Here is an 18,098-nt window from a genome sequence, read left to right on the forward strand (position 1 = left end):
TTAGCTGTAGCAGACGTCCCAGCTCCTGTCCCGTCGGAAGAAGTCATCGGGCACGGGCGGGAGGCAGTCCAGGCAGTCCGTGCTGGGGCAGGAGAAGATCTGTGGGCCCCTGGTGTCGGCGTGCTGGGGGCCGCAGGCTGTGCAGCAGCAGGCAGGGGCGGCGTACGGGGACGGGGGGTGGCAGGGCCACTCCTCTGCCGGGTAGCCGTGGGTCGGGGTGTCCAGAGCAGAGGGTGGGCTGTGGGTCAGCGGGGTGAAAGGAGGCAGCTGAGGAGGAGAGCAGCTGGAGGTGAGAGGGCTGGGCAGGTCAGCCGAGCTCGGGGGTCCGGCAGCCTGCAGGGGGAGAGGGGAGAGAAAGAGGGGAAAGAAAGAAAAAAAAAAAGAATAGGGTGGTTTAGGGTGTGATATGGGGAGCCTGCGGGCACCAGGGGAACGGCCAGGACCTCTGCACTGCTGCCATGCCTTGGAGGGGCACCCCAGGAGCTGACTGTTCCTTTGACACTGGTGCTACCAGGCAGGTTCCCGGTGATTTAACTCACAGCTAACAGTAACCAGGCTACTCCTTGCAGGACATCTGTAGGATCTGGAGAAGGGACATCCCCTTTTCTGCAGCCTCTTTAGTCTTTACTGCCCTCCCCATCCTCTGCTCCAAGGAGAAACCAGGCGGAGGACCACGCCAGCAGCCTGTGTTGCTGTGGCTGCACCCCATGCCCCTGAAGCACTTTGCAAATCTTTTAGGATGGGACTCCCGGCCCCAGCCTCCCTCGGAGCACACCGGCACGCCGTGCTTACCAGGCCCTGGTTGAAGCAGAGCGGGACAGGCTGGAAGGAGTCCGAGATGTAGTGCGAGGGCGTCTGGAGAGCGCCGAGGGCTGGCTCTAAGGTTGCCTCCGTCTGAAGGAAGGAGTCCACCAGCTGCTCCAGGTAGCTCGGGCTTTCCTCGCAGGAGGGGCAGTTGGAAAACTGCCAGGATGGGCAGCAGTTGGGAGCAGAGGAGATGGGTTCTGCATCGAAAGGCACTAGGAGGGAAGGTAAAACAAGCAGGTGCAGGTTATTCGGTGCCTGTCCTCACAAAGATTTCAGGACTCTCCCATGTTCAGTAGCCCTTTGGATTTAGATGCAGGTGAGATATGGCTGCATCTTCTAGGGGAGCTGACACCAGGAGGAAGAGGTTCAAAAACACGCAAATAATTAGGAAGCTTAGTCCCCTTGGAAAGCTCCACGTCCTAAATACTGCCAGAAACTCCAGGAGAATTTTTGGACAGGGATCTGGCTAGAAGCTGCCTCCAGCTCTTGCCCTCTGGCTTCACCCTGAAGGCGAGCACTTCTCAGCCCCGGGCAGCAATGTGTGCTGCAGGGTATGACAGGCACCCTGCCCTTCTGCCTCACCCAGCTCCCAGAAGCAGGGTGGCTGTGTCTGCAGGAAGAACAGGGTAACAGACGAGTGATTTACCCTTTTAGCCTCCACCGAAGCAAACAGAGAGGAGAGAAACCCCCGGGCAGGCAGAATGGAGCAAGCTGGCGATAACGCGGCTTTGCACCCAGGGGCGAGAGCACGAGTTGAGCAGAAGTGGCTTCGGAATGATTACCTACTCCTGCTGTGCTCAAATCTGGGTCAAAGCAAAGCCCTGAGCACATGGAGGGGCGAGGTCTGGAGGCAGCGGGGCCGCACACGGGTAGAGTTGCTCAGCTGGGACTGTGTGCAGGCTCAGGGTGGGAGAGTTTAGTGGGATGGGTTGGAATGAACAAGAGGCACCCAAAACACGTAAACAGATGGCGATTTACCAGCCTGGAAGAGCCTTAGCGTGGCTCACGTTTCTGTATTAACATAAGCAAATTGATTCCCAACTATTGATGATTTAATCATTTCCTTGTCCACACAATGTATATATTCACACCTGCCAAAGCCTTCAGGTCTCTTTGCTTTGGCCGCAAAACGATCGAAGGCTCTGAAAGCCCAACGGGCTGTTCCCCCAGCCCTTCCCCCTTTGCCTGGATGTTCACCTACACGAGGAAGGAGCTCTTTGTGTCGCTGAAAACCTGACACTCCTCTGGCTCCTGCCAAGGCTGCCAGGAGAGCAAGAAGAGCCCCAATGCTGCTGGGGCTCAGCACGGTGCCCCACGGCGTGCCGGCCCCGCAGGAGAGCAGCGCTGCTCCCTCGGGGATGAGCATCCCTCCTGGAAGGGGCTCTCCCTTCATGGTGTGGGAAAAATAAACTGCATAAACGAGAGCATTTCAGCGTGCTGGTGTAGAGGGTGATGTGTACCCTGCCGGCCTCTCGGCATCCTCATCTGCATTTCCCGGGCTCCGTTCAGGTGCTGATTGGCTGCACTGCTGGTTATCTGGCACTGCCTGCCTGCACCGAGGGCTGGAAGGTCTCTGGGCTGTGGGAATAGTTGGGAAGGGCCGTGCGGATGGGTTTTGTACCAACCTGGGTGAGGAGGAGACACAGACTCCGAGAACTGGATGCTGCTGCTGCCCCACGAGACCTGGCCAAAGAGAAGCGAAGAGGAGGGTTTGTAGATGCTGCGACCCTGAGGCATTTTTCTGCGTGCTGAGGTAAGTCAGGGTTTCGCTTCAAGCTATTTATGTAAACCTTCTTTACCTCGTGGCTGTGGCAGAGCAAACCTCCCTAGTGTTGACAGAGCAACGCCATTTCCCCTGAGCCTATGCAGATAACGGTGCTGGAGGAGCCCAGCACCAACCTGGTGCAAAGGAGAAACCCCAAAGAACTTGGAGGGGTAAATATGCTTCAGAGCGAGCCACTGATGATTGCAGCAAGAGTGGTCTTGAAACGTGACCACAGGCGACTGCAGGCAGCCCCAGGGCTGGGCTGGCTCGTGGTGGTGGTGCCGATGCCATTGGGGATCCAGCTCTGGCATCGCTCCCCACTGACACAGCTCCGTGCCCCCGTGGAAACAAACGGGCTCATTTTTGGAGGGATATGGGAATCCGAAGGTGAGAGGCCAGCGTCTGTCCTAGGAGCCTGACCTGCCGGAGGGGAGAGAGCCACCCAGAAGCACCAGGAGTGTCAATGCTTGCTTGGGATCAGAATCTACTCTGCAAATGTAAATCCTTCCCCCCCCCCTTGTTTTAATTCACACAGATTTCCACTTCATTTCCTGTATTCAAAATGCTCCCCGGCTGATGGCTCATTTCCCTGCTAACAGCTTCCTATCCCCAGGTTGAATTCATTAAGCAGTGGCTGCTCTGGGCTCTGACAGTGCCTGCAGGGCTCCTCCTGCTCGCCGTGGCTGTGGACCTGCACCACGGCAGAACTTTTCGGGTCCAGCTCCCCACAGGCAGCAGCTGATCCCTCCCCAGGACAACGTGGACCTTTTTCAGGCCACAAAAGGAGCCTCCTGCACTGCCACCTTCTCAGTTTTCCCTTTGTGGGTGAGACCAGCATTGCATCAACCTGCAGTGGGAAGCGCAAACCAGATCCAGGCAGCCCCATGGCTGCCGGTGGGGAGGAGGGAGCATTTCCAGAGCCCAGCAGCTCTGTGCTCAGATCACCCCAGCCTCTCCGTCCAGCCCACAGGCTGATCAGCTTTTTGTGCAATCAGCTGCCGCCAGGCACAGGAGGTGGGAGATGAAATCTGAAAACCATCCAAAGCGGCGGTGTCACGAACCAGGAAGCAGTAATGATTTACCAACCTTTTTTATGCAAATCCCCAGCGTGGCTGGAGCTGGAGGGCTCTTACAAAGACCGGATGGTTTTGCCTGCATTGTGCGCCTGGGATCTGATCTCCTTCCCCTCCCAGAAGGGGCTCGGAGCTGCCCAGGTGGTGCTGGACAATGCTGGAGACCTGAATTTGGCCAAGCACTGGGATGTGCCCCTCGTCCTGCACTAAGGAGTCCTCATGGAGCAGAATGGAGCCCTCCTTAAGGGCTCTTTGCCTGTGCCTGGTTTTTTTCCTTTTTGCTGGCTAAAATTTGGAACAATTGCTAAGTCCCAATTTTTTGGCCTGTCTCTATCACCTTTTGCTGCTTTAGCAGGGCAGAAATTTGCCCTGGGTGCTCCTCTGAGCTGCACGGCGAGGGCTGAAGGTGTCCCAGGGGCACATCCTCCACCTGGTGCAGCACACCAGCACAGTGCCTGCTTCAGCCCAGCCACGCCACGTTTTAAACAGGGCTCATCCAGCAGGGACACTGGATTTGCTGGGAGAAGCACAAGTGGGACTGGCTTGGCCAAAAAATAAAAGGGGAAAGGGGAAGAGACAGCAGATATCAGAAGTTTTTCACTTACTGTCGCACCGCTGGCTGCCTGTCGCGCCCTCCTCTGCTGCAGTAACTCCTTGACTGTTATCTTTACTCGCACGCCTTGGTACACCTTGGGCTTTCCTGGAAGAATTCATGGGAAAAAAAAAACACTTAATGGGGTGGGAGACTTGCAGAGCACAGGGCACATACAGCAAATTTTCAGACATGCTCTAGGTGGAACCAACTTAGGGCTGACAGATATCGGTCTCTGGATGTTACTTGTAAGCAGAGTTCCCAGCCCTCTCTCACACCTGCTATTCAGGCTCATGACAAGCAGACATTTATGAAAAAGTTGGTGTTGGATGATATGTATTAATCATACGTGTTCTGTTCTTCAGTATCTTTTTTTTTTCCCCCCCTCCAGGTGTCCTAATACCCAGCTCCATCTGGTGCTACTGTTGAATCCATTTAAATTCCTGTCATATTTGCCGCTCTTAGGACCTGAAAATAGATGTGGGAACCACTTCATCTGGCAGATGAGGAGCAGGAATAAAACAATGCAAATATGTGGGTGGTTATTCAGAGGGCTAAATAAAACACAAATAAAATGACTGCTTTCATGAATCGCTTTCTGCAAAGCCGAGATTATCTCTTTGTCTTGCTCATTCTGTACAACTCCCATTTATTTCAAAAACAACAACAACAACAAAAAAAAAGCATTTAGGATGTCTTCAGTCCAGCCAAAACCAACAAAACCATCAGCCACTATACCTATCACCACGAGGGATTTTTAGTACAGGAAACAGCAAAGAATTTATCTAGTCTGAAAAATCACTTTCACTCGCCGCACTCATGCCGAAATACTCAAAGCCTCTGGCAGTTCGGTTTCCGTCCCGACTTTTCTGCTGGTATTTTCACGCAGTGGCAGACCCTACAAACAGCGGGGTGGCTGCTGGCGGGTTCCCTGCCCTATTGCGAGAAGATGGGGCTGGGGGGCTGCGGGGATGGGGGCTGGGGGGCTGTAGGGCTGGGGGATGAGAGCTGGGGGCTGTGGGGTCGGGGAGCTGAAGGATTTGGGAGCTGAAGGGTTGGGGCGATGGGGTCTGGGGTCTGTGGGGTTTTAGGGCTGGGGGTTTCAGGGCTGGGGGGCTGCTCCGCACCTCCTCTATGCTGCCTGCCCCCAGGGAGCTGCTGAGGGTTCCCCAGAGGATTTTGCCCTGCAGAACCGGGCTGAAAAAAAACCCTTTTAGCACGCCCTAAGGCCGGGGAAGGCTGGGGGGCTCCCAACCCCTCCTTCAACCTGCCCCAAACCCCCCGGGGGGCGGCGGGGGCCGGGGGCTCGGCGCTGCTCAGCCCCGCCGAGGGGCCGGGGGCTGGCGGCAGAGCCCCCCCTGCTGGGGGCCGGGGCTGGGACAGGACAGGGCCGGGGGATGGGGGGCGAGACCGCGACCCCATAGCCTCCCCCCTCCCCGTGTGCCCGTGCCCTCCGCGGAGCCTTCGCTGCCTCCTTCCTCCTCCTTCCTCCTCCTCCTCCTCCTCCTCCTCCTCCTCCTCTCCTCCTCCTCCCCGCCCTCGCCGCTTCCTCCCCGCCCGGGCGCCGAGCTTTGGCCTCGCAGGCGAAATGACCCCGCGGAGCCCCAAAAAAAGGGGCCACCGGGGGGGTCCCCCGGCTCTTACCGGACATGGCGAGAGGTGGCGGAGGGGGCACCCCCCGGGAGACCCCCGGCGGCGGCGACCCCGGCCCCAACCCCGGCCCCGCAGCGGGGCCAGGGGGCTGCGGGCGGCGGGCTCGGGGTTGGGGGGCTCAGGACCCCGCTGGCCCCGCGGCGATGGCAGGCGGTGGCCGGGCCAATATTATGGTTTTATACCCCCGGGGAAAAGTTTGAGTTTTTCTCCCCTAATGCCAAGTATTTAAAACCTCTAGAAACCAATGATTTGACAATCAATGATTGCGCGATACTTTCAATTTGAATATTCAAAGGCTCCGCAAAATGGGCTATCTTTTTGTGAAAGCGAGCACATCCCCATCTAGCAGAGGGGCTGGGGGAACAGGATTCGGCAGGGCCACCCTCCCCACCCCTTGCTTTTGGGACATTTTCAGGGTTTTAGCCATCTTCCCCCAAACGAAGCAGATGCCTCGAAGCCAGCTCAGTGTTTTCCCCTCAGCCGCCCAGGCTGGGCTCCAGCCCTCTCATATTTCACTTGCTACCTGCAGAGAGGACTCCTCAAGGGCCGCCGTGGCTTTTTGCACGATTTGTCGCTTTTTCGGGGCAAATCCGAAGCTTTTCAGACCAAAATGGCACGGGGTGGGCGTGGCGCAGCAGAGAGGCCGCCCTGGGCACCCAGGTGGCGGACGGCACCCGAACCCCACTTCTTCCCCTAGGACCCCCTCCCCTCTGCCAGATGCCGGCCTTGTCTTGGCGTTTATTTACATTTTTTCCCCCAATTCGGGCACTTTGCTGGTGCTGCACACAGTGGCCTCTCCTTCGTGTGCTTCAGCTCAGGCCTGCCCCTTGTGCTGTGAGCCATGGGGCTGCAGGCCGCCGGGACCACCCAGATTTTGGGCAACCCCTCATCACCACACAGCACCGATGTGGCCGGGGGCTCGGTTTTTAAGGTCCCACTCCAACTTTTCCCTGGGCACCACAGTCTCTGCCCTGCCTCGGGAATCGCCGGCCGATGGCAGAGAGCAGGCCAGGCTGTTAATAATCTACCAGCTGCTCAGCTTGGCTATTGTTGCAGCTGAATCTTTTCTTTCTCCTGAAGTTGGACAAATACACTCGATTTCGGGGGGGAGTGGGCACGGCGGCGATCCTTTTCCTCGTGCAGCGGGGCCAGCATTGCTCTGCCCCAGAGGGGAGCCCTCTCCTCGTCCTATTCTGGAGCATGGGGGGTTCGGGGGGGGGGTCTCACTGCAGGCCTGCCTGCACCAAGGGGTTGGGGTCCCTCAGCTCCTGCCATGCTGGGGATGCTTCCCCCTGGAGTGCTGGTGGCAGGGGGCTGAGCCCCAGGTGTGGCCAGGAGCCCCCTGAAGGGACAACTTTGGAGTTGGGAGCGTTTGGGATCTGACACCTCCAGCACCTCAGCCCTGGCTGCTGGCTCCATCCCTGGGCCGGGCTTTGCTGGCCCCCCCGGGGCAAACAGAAAGGCGCAGCCTGCAGGGTGGGTGGGTGAGGGCTTGGGGCACGCAGAGCCGCGGGGGTTTGCTTTTCTGGACGGGTCTGAACAGGGCCGGGGAATCAGGAAGCAGGAGCAGGGAGCGGAGCCAAGGCAGGGCTGGAGCTGGGTGCTCCCGGCTGGCTGCAGCCACACGCTGGGGGCTGTGGGGGGCTCGGCCCCACAGGGGGTGCTGGGGGTGCAGCGGTGGGGCTGGGCTGTGCCCAGCCGTGTGGTGGCACCTCAAAGCTGCAGCACTCCCACCCCGTCCTCTGGTGCCGGCAGTGTGGCCTAGGGGGTGTTTTTGGGGGATCTGAGCAGCCTGGGGGCTTTCTGACTTGCAGCTGCAAGGGGGGGCTTTGTGGAAAGGGACCCACTTGGCAGCCCCGTGCTGTGTTGCTCATGGGGGTCCAGCACCGCTGCCTGTTTGTGGGTACATGGCTGTGCCCCCAGGTCCCATGTGCAGGGGTGCTCGGGGCTGTAGGGCATGCAGCCTGTGACCCCAGGCTGGGCTGTGGTCCCTGGAGGGGGCCGGGGGGCTCCCAGTCCCACCCCCATCCCCAGGGTTTAAGGGGAAAGGGCGAGCAGCGCCTTCAGCTACCCCATCACCGCCCCCTTCTCAGGCCCTGGGTCCCACAGGGAGGATTTTTGGGGTTGAGGGGGGGACGAGATGGGGGCCAAGGGGTGCAGAGGGCTCTGGTGTCTGTGTGGGAGCGTGTTTGTGTGTGTGCAGAGCTACCTCTAGTGGCCGTGGCAGCCTGGCCTGGCACTGGGACTGCAGGGCAGCAGGGTGCCCCATGGCAGCCCCACAAGCTGCAGGCAGCTCCTGGAGCCCACAAAGCCTTCGCTCGCCTCATCTGGGGCAGGCGAGGCACCATTATGCTATTAACCAGGGCTTCCCCCAGCCCCTGCCTCGCTCCCCAACCCTCTTTTGGTGGCACTGCTCTGTGGATGCAGTTTAAGGTTCAGCGAGACCTTTTTCCCTCAGCAGCTGAAAGCGAGTGCCTGAGACCTGTCCCTGCAGCACAGGCCAGTAACGTGCAGGTATTTTTCAGGCTGTGTATTTTACTCGTAGCACAGTGGGACGGTGAGCTCTGGCTCTCCTAAGGCACCAGAGCACCCCTGTAAGCTAGACGTGGCACATCCAGTGACCTCTAACCAGAGCGTGAAGCATTGCGTGCTGTCAGCATCCTCGGTCTGAAGGAAACTGCTGGGAAAAAGCGTGCGAGTAGCTCGTTTGCCTCAATCACAGTCAGCACCTGCCCTTCCCTCCAGCTCTCATCCCTCCTCAATAAGTTCTCCGGCCTTCGTAGGTGCCCCAGGCAGGACTTCCATCCTCCTTCGCCCAGGCAGAGTTATCGTGGAGGGGTGGCAGCTCCGCGGGTGGCTCTGGAGAAAGGTGGCTCATCCTGGAGGCGAGCTCGCTCGCCGCGGTGACGAAGGGCGAGAAGGAGTAGGGCGAGGTGGTGGTGTAGCTGGACGAGTAGTGGGCATCTTCAAGGGGATGCAGGGGGTAGGGCTGGGCTCCGGGGCCGGCCGGGGTCCAGCTCGAGCTCCGGTACGGGGAAGAGCCTCCGGGCTCGTGCGAGGCGAGGCAGCCGGTGCCCGCGGGCAGTGCCTGTGGAGGGTCAGAGCACGCGGCGTCCGACTGGCCCAGGCTGTCAGGAGAGGTCTGCTCCCACGGCTCTCTCTGTGGAGAAGCGGGGAGAGAAGGCGAGGGAGAGCTGTGAGGTTTAAAGCTTGTCCTGGAGGGGATGGCACACCTAGCCTGGCATCACCACGCCACGCTCCCCTCCCCGCCCCGAGCCTGGCTGGGAACTCTCACAAGGGTTTTTGTGGGGTTAGAGGGGTGTTAAAAGTGCTGGAAGGAAACATCCGTGGGGTTAGCGGTGGGCAAAGCTGGGCACAGGCGCCCAGAGCACTGACCAGCCCTGATCCTACAGGGTTCAGGAGCTCTGCCCCGTGGGGTGAGCCAGCCAGCTGCTGGGAAGCAGCAGGGATAGGGACAGGGACGTGGATTGGGGTAGGGATGGGGATAGGGAGAAGGAAGGGATAGGCAATTTTCTGGAGCCAACGCAGGAAGTTTCCAGAAACTTCAGGAGCTTAATGGAGCTGTTTTTGGGGGAACAGGGAAGATCATGTATTTAGCAGCCACTCTCCAACAGGAAAAGGGGCCATGAGGTGGGAACAGAGAGAAAAATAATTCCCCATCTGCCGTGTGCTCAGCTGGGGCTGCCTCGTGCAGTGGCCATTTCCTTCCCATGTGGGACCCCCTGACCTAACCCCAGCCTCAATCGGGTGATCGCTCACGGGGGGCCAAGAACCAGAGGCACTCACTAGTAGGAAATGCGCCGTGTCACTGGGGAAGGATGGCAGGAGAGGGGGCAGCGAAGGAGGGCTGAAGAAGGAGCTGGTACCAGGCGTGAGGGGAGCGCTGCGGAAATCCCCGTATTGCTCGGGGAGATAGGGGTCCAGGAGCGTTGGGTAGCCCTGGGTGGTGGAGGAATCGCACGCGAAGGGCTTGGAGCCCAGCGGGGATGAATAGACATCACCGACAAACTGCTTGGTGTTGTGGAAATCCAAGTCGGCTGTGAAGGATCTCCTGACTCCGTAGTAACCAGCCGTGGTAGGGGAACCTATGGCGGTCAGAAAAAAAGGGATGGCTAAAGGGAAACCACACCAGCAGCACCCGGGGAGCCGCAGAGCATCTCCACAGGTGCCAAGCAGAGCCCTGTCCTCTCCTGCACCTCCCCAGGTCGGAGTCAACCCTGATGTGAAGCAGCTGTGCCTGCCCAAAGCTTTTAGCAGCTTGGGCTGCCCCTTATCCAGCAGATCACCTCCATCTGCAGCAAACCACACATGTTTGGGGAAGCTTTAAATATGAGGTCTTTGTTTTTTGTTTTTTTTTTTTTCCTTGTCCTGCCACAACCCTGGGGGAAGAAGCACGTTAGAGGCTGCAAAACCTCCTGCCTTTGTTCCAGTGGTGCTTCCCTGTCCTGAGCTCAAGGAACAGCACAGGTCAGTTCCTGCTCTTGTGCTTTTTTTTCTTCAGTTCCAGGGAAAACTGGAAGGCACAAAGGGGTCAGAAAGGGGTTCACCAAGTGGTATCTCCATCAAAAAAAAGTTGGAGCTGCTGTAATTGCCTCTGCCTCCCTTTAGGAACTTCACACAAGACTATAGGGGCCTTCCAGCAGACCACTGCTCCTGTGTTGACTCTGAAATACTTTCCTCCTGGGCTTTCTCTAAGGGGTGGCCCTGTTCCTGTGCTCCTTTCCTCACCTGTAGAGGAGCAGTACCTTCTGTCCAACCCCCACAGAAGGTATTTATGGGTGGGAGGAAAACCTCACCTGGCATTTGGCCGAAAGATGTCTGTGGTGTGCTGGTGCTGCCCTGCAAAAGATAAAGATGAGTTAAAAAAATGTGTTTTCAAAGCAAGGTGGTTCTCTGAGCTTGTAATTTGGGAAGGTGCTGGCATAGCTGTGATGTACTGTTTGAGCCTTGGCGTTATCAGTACGGAGAGATTAACTTCAAGATTTCAAGCCTGGGGCCTCTGAGGTATTAGCAGATGTAGGCTAAGAAGAGATTTCAAAGGTCTTGGACAGAGCTGATAACAGTAGAAATACCACGATAACTGGCTTCGTGCTCATACACCGCAACGTCCCTTAATGCAGCCACAATGCTGGGTGGTTGCTTTGGTGTCGGCATAAACCAGGTCCCAAAAAGTCGGTGTGCAGGTCCTGGGCTGGTCAAAGCAGGCTGGTTCTGTGCTGCCCATGTGCTAACCTGGCTGTGCCGTGCTTCCGTGCCACGGAGCCTCTTCAGCTGGCTCCTGGGGAGCTGCGTGGGGAAGGCAGCTCTCTCTGGCTCCTGTTTGGGTGGCACGGTAATGCCGAGAATAATAATATCAGCAGTTTCTTGGCCCCAAGGTAAGGGAGGATTAGTCCTGAGCGACCCTGGTGCTCTGGGTGGCTCATTCCTTACAGGGCACTGCGGGGGAGGCACCTGCTCCATCCCCGGAGCCGTGCCGAGGTCTGCCTCCAGCCCTCTGGACCCGCAGTGCCCGTGGCAGCGATGGTGCCGTGCTATTTCCAGTTTGCATAGCGCAAACAGGAGGTTCCTGCCATAGCAAGCAACCAAATTTAGAGGTTTTGATTTGAATTAAATTTGCCAGTGCTAAGACTTCCTTTTACTGCCCGGGGAGGCTCGCAGCTGCTCCCTGCTCCGTCATGGAAATGAGCCCAGAGCCCACAGGGCCACAGGAGTGGCAGGAGGTGGCAGGAAGGAGCCCTCTGGCTCATGGGCAGATGAGCTCTCACCTTGCAGGGTCAAAACCAGGGCTTGCACCTGCCTGAGGCTGAGCCTCTGCTGGCCGCAGCCCTCAGCGAGGCTCCTTGAGGCTCCTCGCTGGTAACGCAGCGCCCTGTGGGGCTGAGGCCACCCCATGCAAATCTGGTGTCAGCAGACACCCCTCCTGCTGCATGCCTGCCGTTTTGGTGATCCCTCCTCCTGCTTCAGGGCTTTTTCCCCACCGCTTTCTCTGCCTGCCCATGGCCGCAGCATCCTGAAGGTTCCACTGTGGAGGGATCTTTGCCTGAAGGTGATGGTTCAGCCCCCTGCACGAGTGTTTACACCTCAGCCTTGGCAAGAAGCAGTCCAGAGCTGTCACCTGGCAACCCTAATACTGTGTTTGAGGCGTAAGGGAGCAGCAGGGCTGTGCTCTGCCTGCGTTTGGAGGTGCAGGTAGCAGAGAAGGGCTGGGGTGTGCTGCTGGAGGAACGGGGAGGTCCCTGGGCATCCTCTGGTACGGAGCATTTCAGATCTGTGGTGCCTCTGAGTAAATCCTTGATCCTGCCTGTTCAACAGCCACTGGAACAGTGTCACAGGCCCTTTGGGGCACACCCCCGTGAAGGCCCTACATTGCCATTGCCTCCTGGCTCCTTATCAGGTGATGAATGGCTCGGCTTAATTTAAGCCCATTAGTCCATTTCCTCCCTGCATGACTTCCTTTCAGCGCTGTGGGACCGGGCTAGCTGGGTCTCCTGCCACACGTCAGCGTGCCTGTTCAGCATCACTTCAGCCCGCAGCACGGCCAGCTGCCGATAAGCCTGGCCCCCAGCTGCATTGCTTCACCCCCAGAGCTCAGGCCTGTTCAGCTACAGAGCTGCCTTGGGGTGGAAAAAAGGGAAAAAAGGGTAAAAAGGGGTAAAAGGATGCAGGTCAAGCTGTGAGTGTTATGGCTCTGGCCCTGCGATGGGGAACCCAGGTGCCCTGGGTTAATAAACGTGCTTTGCTGACCGCAAGGCTCTGAGGGCTGCTGTGCCTGTCTGTGCACTAACAGGTGTCCTTGCCTAAGACAAGAACGTGGTTTAAGCCTTTTATCATAAAAAGAGTGGCAGCTTGGTCAAGTCTCTGTCTGCGGAGAGCCAAAAGAGAATATCAGACCCTCCCCAGAGCCCAGGGCTCAGTCCTTTTGGCCCTGCAGTTGCTGGGAATTCAGATGCCCAAATTGTGCAGTTTTTTACCATGGTACAAACTGTTTTCCTATCATTTAATGTGTGTCACGCCTGGATGTCAGGAAATGCTTCTGCTGCCTCCGCAAACAGCCCATCAGCTGCCCTCTGATGGGCAATGACCTCTCCTCAGAAGCTCGATTCAGCTCCGCAGACCTTCCCTTGCACGGCAAAGATTTTCTGATTTCAGAGCAAAGATCATGTTCAGACAAAAGATGCAGCTAAATTACACCGCATCATAAATATACAAAGGGGTGTTCAGTCATCTGCTGTTTGCTTTGATTCTGGTTTATGTTACCTGTCAGATAAAGAGCTGCTCCTACAGTTGTTCTTTTCATGATACGTTCCAGCAAATACGGATGTTTGCCCTGCACAATAATTTTTTGTCTATCACGGGGAATTAGCAATAGGGCAAATTTTGCATTAGATAGACACACATCTACGTAGCTCTGGAATATAAAGCAAGGGGCAATAAAGCAAGCGGTGTGTGTTTTATAGTCCCTGGGGCTGGCAGTTGGACATGTTGAGGTGCTAAACAAAAAAGCTGCTGCCTCTGGAAAGGGAGCAAGGGAAGCATGAGAGTCCTCAGCGAGGATCTGGTTGTTCAGTGAATGCCAACAGCATCAGAATTCTGAAAATGTGTTAATTCAGGTAATTCAGGTCTCTGCTCCCACCCTTTCCTTGCAGGACCTGGTTTCAGCAGCTTGGCTGCATCTCCTCTTCTGTCAGAGGCCAGCCTGGAGGCAAGGTGCTGCTGGCTGCTAACGGTGAGACCTGAAGCACGCAGCGAGTGGCTTGCGGTGCCTCTGGGTGCCCCGTGGTGGCACCTGCAGTACCGTGTCCCTTCTGGGGACAGCATAGCTTGTATGGCTATTCCAGAAAAAAAAAAAAAAAAAACACCAACAACATAGCGTACTATAATTTCACTTCGGTTTCCTGTTGCCATAGAACCACTTGAAAAAGACATCATCTCTTACAAGCTGATGTTTGGCCTCTTTCCAGACCATAACACCACTGCGCTTCCCCTGGCGCTTGGGTATGCCAGAGAGGAGCTGGAAGGAGCACAACATTCAGGGAAGATCATCTATTTCTGCGGCACTCGGTTGTTCAAATGTGGCTGGTGAGAAAGCAAGCTGACTTGGGAAGGTGTCATACACAGGATGTGAAGGGAATGGGAAATTCAGTGTTACTGGTTTGCTAAATATACACACGCTGCAACTTCAGTTCCTCCAAGGTTCACCGATGTGGAAAAATCAAGGAACCATCTGTGATTTTTGGGGGGGAAAACACTGGTGTTGTAAATGCTTGCACTGTTCCCTCCTGATGTTGGCGGTGCCCTGCACTCAGTGCAAATGCTCTTTAAACCAGAGGATTACACGGACTGACTTCTGGTTTAAATAATAATAATAATAATAAATAAACAAAGCTGACTTACGCTGAAGCAGGAGCCACTGCTCTGCCTGGATCGCTTTTCAGCAAGAAGATCTTTGACTGTGTGTTTCACTCGCACTCCTTGGTACACTCGCTTGCCAAAATCTGTAGTAACTAAGTGAATGAGACAAGTGTTAGAGGAGTTCAGCAAAGGCAGAGAGTAGGCGGAAGAGGTTATTATGGAAGAAGCCAATTCCCTCCCTCTGCACACCAAGTTAGGGAGGAAGCACGTAAGACTTATTATTCATGCAAAATCATCCCTTAGGAACCCCGCAGTGAGGGCTGCTCGTCTGCAGAGAACAAAGACTGACGTGCCCTGCCCTGTAGTTAGCACTGGGTGCCATGCGGCTTCTGTGCAGCTCCATCAGTGCCTGGATGGTTGGTGGATTTTTTTTTTTTTTTTCCAGAGTGCTTGGGGGCTCCTACATCTCCCCTTTGGATCAGCAAAATTTGATTTAGTGGCACAGCCCTGCGTGCTTCCAGCAGAGATGCTGTGGTTTAGCTCCTCGTTGCCCTTCTGGCTTTCAGCACATCGCTCTGGGGGCAGAGATGGTTTTGATCTCATTGCAGCAAAGGCAGAAGTAGCCCAAATGGTGGGTTTGACCTCCCTAAATGGCAATGTGAATTAGATTGTGAAGGTATCATGAAAGGAAAGGAGGGTACGGTCTCAGCCATGCCACCCTGGAGGCTGATGGCAGTCCTGCCTGTTCCCTCATGCTGCCTGGAATCCAGCAGAACCCATACACGAGGTCTGTGACTTGTGGTGCAAAGCGTTTGTCCTCTTCCCTTGCCTGGAAAAAGCTTTGAGGTCTGTCTGCCTTGTGTACAGGTGTTCTGCCACAAGCGAGGGCAGAGAGCTACGGGGTGCAGTTCCAGAGGAGCTCTTTTATCCCTGCCAACGGGCTGCGCCGCGCAGAGCTCGCACCTGCGGAGCCAGGGAGGAGTGTCCAGATGGGCTTTTATTGGAGCCTTCCAGAGAAAAACTGAAGTTTGAAGTTAATCCCTTGGAAAACACCAAGCTGTGCTTTCCCGAGGGGACACCAACAGCCATTCCACAGCTGAGGTGTTTGTCTGAAATTGTGGTTTATCGTTTTGCCCGCCTGCTTTTCAGGAAGTGCCGTTTGGCTCCTTTTATCACTTTCAGTCGTGTGGCACAGTGTCCCCAGGTGCACATACACATGGAGAGCTTACAAAGGGAAAAGGGTGGAAGCGACAGAACGCAATGCTGGCTTGGGGTTACCCCAGATGTTTTCTGTTGGGCATAGCAGCTGCAATTTTGGGGCAACTGCAGCTTGGGTTTGGTGTTTGAATACCAACTGGAGAGAGACTTCAGCCAAGACAAGGTATGAGGCAAACACATTGCAAGGACGCTGCCCCCAGAAAACTTATGATCAATATAGTCTAAATAGGGGTGAAGACAGTCTGCATGCTGACCAGCATCTCTGGACAAGCCAGGACACTGCCAGCAATGGATATAATCTCTTGAGGTTGAAAAATTTCTCTGTATAGAGACTGGCTCTTCTCCATGGCCCAGAGAAGTGTTCCTCCCGTAGTCCCTCTGCTGGGCTGTTTTTACTGAGAGCAGTTGGAAGCAGAGGTACCTGTGCTGGCAGCTGGGGTTCAAAATCTCTGGCAGAGCAGGCAGAAGTGGCAGAAAGAGCTATGCTTCCTGCATCGGAATCTCTGCGTGAGTTCCTTTAGAGACACAGCGCTGCGATCTGATGGATGAGCCAGAACTGCAGAGCACAGCTCACTGGGCTCCACCGTGGTTTGCTGCCTCCAGTAACTCAGGCAGCTGTTGCTGGCTGCATCCAGCTGAAGAATCAGGCCTCGATTCAGCACGGAGCTTTGGCAGAGGGACCCCAGCCATGAGTATGCTCATATTTAATTTTCAGAATGGAGATATTTCTAAAATAGCATTGCTAGAAAAGCCGTGAGCAGCTTTAATTCCTTAGTTCATCAGCCTGCTATTGCCAAATCCTACAACACCTTTGTTAGCTGACCCTAACAAAGGGTCCGTGTGACCCTTTCCAGCCACTGTCTGATGCTCTGCACTTCTGCAGTCCCGTTTCCCTAACATCTTTCCAGTGTCTTTAGACTGTAGTAAAAACGCTTCTGTAAATCTTTACACCGGGGTGTTGTGCTGTTGAAGTTTCTTCACTCATACACCCACAGTTATAAGAATTAGAGACAAAGTAAGCAATATAAGGGCTCTGTCCTCAAACCCCCTTTTTAAGGAAGCAGCCCAGCACATGCAAGTGAAATAACTTGGCGTGTTATTCAGCAGGATCGGATGCTGAGCTATTAGAACCCCACATAATCCTGCTCTTGGCAGCATCAAGGAAGAAAATGCTAATTTAGGCCAGAGTTGATGTAATTTTTCAAGTAAATTAGATTGTATTTCACATCACTTTGGCATAACTGCCTTTTGGAAAAAAAATATTGAAAATAAAATTGAATTTGGTTTAGAGAGGGCTGAATATTCAAATAAATATTGTTAAATTATTGGAATAGCAAAGGTATCACTGCTGATTTTAGCCAATTCTCCTTTCTGCATTGTTTTAAGTTGAGCCCAAGGATGGCACGGTATATTCTGTCCCCAATATTTCCATTGTGCTGCTGCATCTTTATGCTTTCGGAAAGTCGAGGTGCCGAGACTCACCTGTTTCCATTGCGATCACTGGTGATGAGTCCCAGCTCTCAGATTCTGCAGGAGGTTGGAGAAGGGCTGTCATGAGCTTCCCAGAGCAGAGTGAAGTCAGTGCTCATTCTCCACTGATAAAGTTCCAGCTCAGCCTGATGGAAATATATTTTCTACAATTTAGTGATGTCTCCACAATACCTTGTTTGGGATTTGCTTAAATGCAAATCTCTTGATGCGTGTACCGCTCCGATTTGCATGGTCAGTGTGGATCATTCTCAATGGGTCTCTTTCCTGTCTGAGCTGACAGTTCATGGAAGAAAACTGAGCTGAGTTCATCAATGGAAAATGTTTGGTTCAAGTGAAAGGCTGGTAAGTCTTGCAGTGACGGGCTGTCCCTTCATGGGTGAAAGAACAAGCTGGAAACAAGCACTGTCAGTAAACGTGAAATGTCCGTGTGCTGATGAAGATGCACACGAGCCATGCTCAGGAAGTAGGACTGTCTGTCTGGGACCTCACAGGCCAGCCTGGGCATTACACAAATTCTCTGAGAGCCATTTTCCTGCGACACAGCTAGCAGAGCACAGCAATGCGTTGAGGACAGGCTGCAGTGAGGCAGATGATCTCGGGAGCATTTTGTGCACAGAGTGGGCTGGTACACAGCATTACTGTGCTCATCTTACATGAGCAGGGCAAAACTGGCGCCATTGGATTCCTCATAATTAAATATTCCTCCTTGTGGAGCCTGCTGCCAGCTTGCGGGTCTGTTAGGTAAGATCTGTCTCTCTTTATAATTCTGTGTGCTCTCCCTTGCGTTGGCCCGGAGATGAATTTGGCCTGTCATGTGAACTGACTTCCTGAGGAAGGCTGCTATTGTTATTATTATTACTATTATTATTATTATTATTATTATTATTATTATTATTATTATTATTATTATTATTATTATTATTATTATTATTAAGTGTAATTATTATTTTTCTTTAGAAGACAAGCTATAAAGGGCAGCAGCTGGTGAAGGCTGATGTGATCAGGCCATTGAGAAAAGTAGGGAAGGCAGAGCTGAGGTAACATCACAAGTAATTCCCAATGTACAGAATTCCCAACTTATGGAATGATTCAGGTGTTCTGCCTGCTCTGATGCAGTGCTCAGGAC

The 18,098-nt window shown here is 54.7% G+C and overlaps 2 protein-coding genes across 2 annotated transcripts; both read right to left on the minus strand.

Annotated features, from left to right (window-relative positions):
* COLCA2 (colorectal cancer associated 2) lies at positions 1-5,078 on the minus strand. Its single transcript, XM_032201730.1, has 5 exons — positions 5,040-5,078; positions 4,251-4,345; positions 2,433-2,490; positions 793-1,019; positions 1-333 (listed from the first exon to the last, which is right to left on the minus strand). The coding sequence occupies exons 1-5, from the start codon at positions 5,056-5,058 to the stop codon at positions 1-3; spliced, it is 732 nt and encodes a 243-aa protein (XP_032057621.1). The 5' UTR covers positions 5,059-5,078.
* A 3,570-nt stretch (positions 5,079-8,648) lies between these two features.
* Positions 8,649-17,018, minus strand: C22H11orf53 (chromosome 22 C11orf53 homolog). The gene is made up of 5 exons (XM_032201731.1): positions 16,964-17,018; positions 14,306-14,415; positions 10,708-10,750; positions 9,698-9,996; positions 8,649-9,050 (listed from the first exon to the last, which is right to left on the minus strand). Exons 1-5 carry the CDS (start codon positions 16,971-16,973, stop codon positions 8,649-8,651), a joined length of 864 nt encoding a protein of 287 aa, XP_032057622.1. The 5' UTR covers positions 16,974-17,018.
* Positions 17,019-18,098: the final 1,080 nt, after the last annotated feature.

This window comes from Aythya fuligula, chromosome 22 (assembly GCF_009819795.1).
Source record: "Aythya fuligula isolate bAytFul2 chromosome 22, bAytFul2.pri, whole genome shotgun sequence".
NCBI lineage: Eukaryota > Metazoa > Chordata > Aves > Anseriformes > Anatidae > Aythya > Aythya fuligula.

Coding starts and splice junctions, on each gene's coding strand:
- C22H11orf53 (XM_032201731.1), bottom strand. Junction 10,751..14,305: donor GCAGTGGCTCCTGCTTCAGC/GTAAGTCAGCTT, acceptor TATCTTTTGCAG/GGCAGCACCAGCACACCACA. Junction 9,997..10,707: donor ATCTTTCGGCCAAATGCCAG/GTGAGGTTTTCC, acceptor TGACCGCCATAG/GTTCCCCTACCACGGCTGGT.
- COLCA2 (XM_032201730.1), bottom strand. Junction 2,491..4,250: donor AGGCAGCCAGCGGTGCGACA/GTAAGTGAAAAA, acceptor CTCTTTGGCCAG/GTCTCGTGGGGCAGCAGCAG. Junction 1,020..2,432: donor TGTGTCTCCTCCTCACCCAG/GTTGGTACAAAA, acceptor CTTCCCTCCTAG/TGCCTTTCGATGCAGAACCC.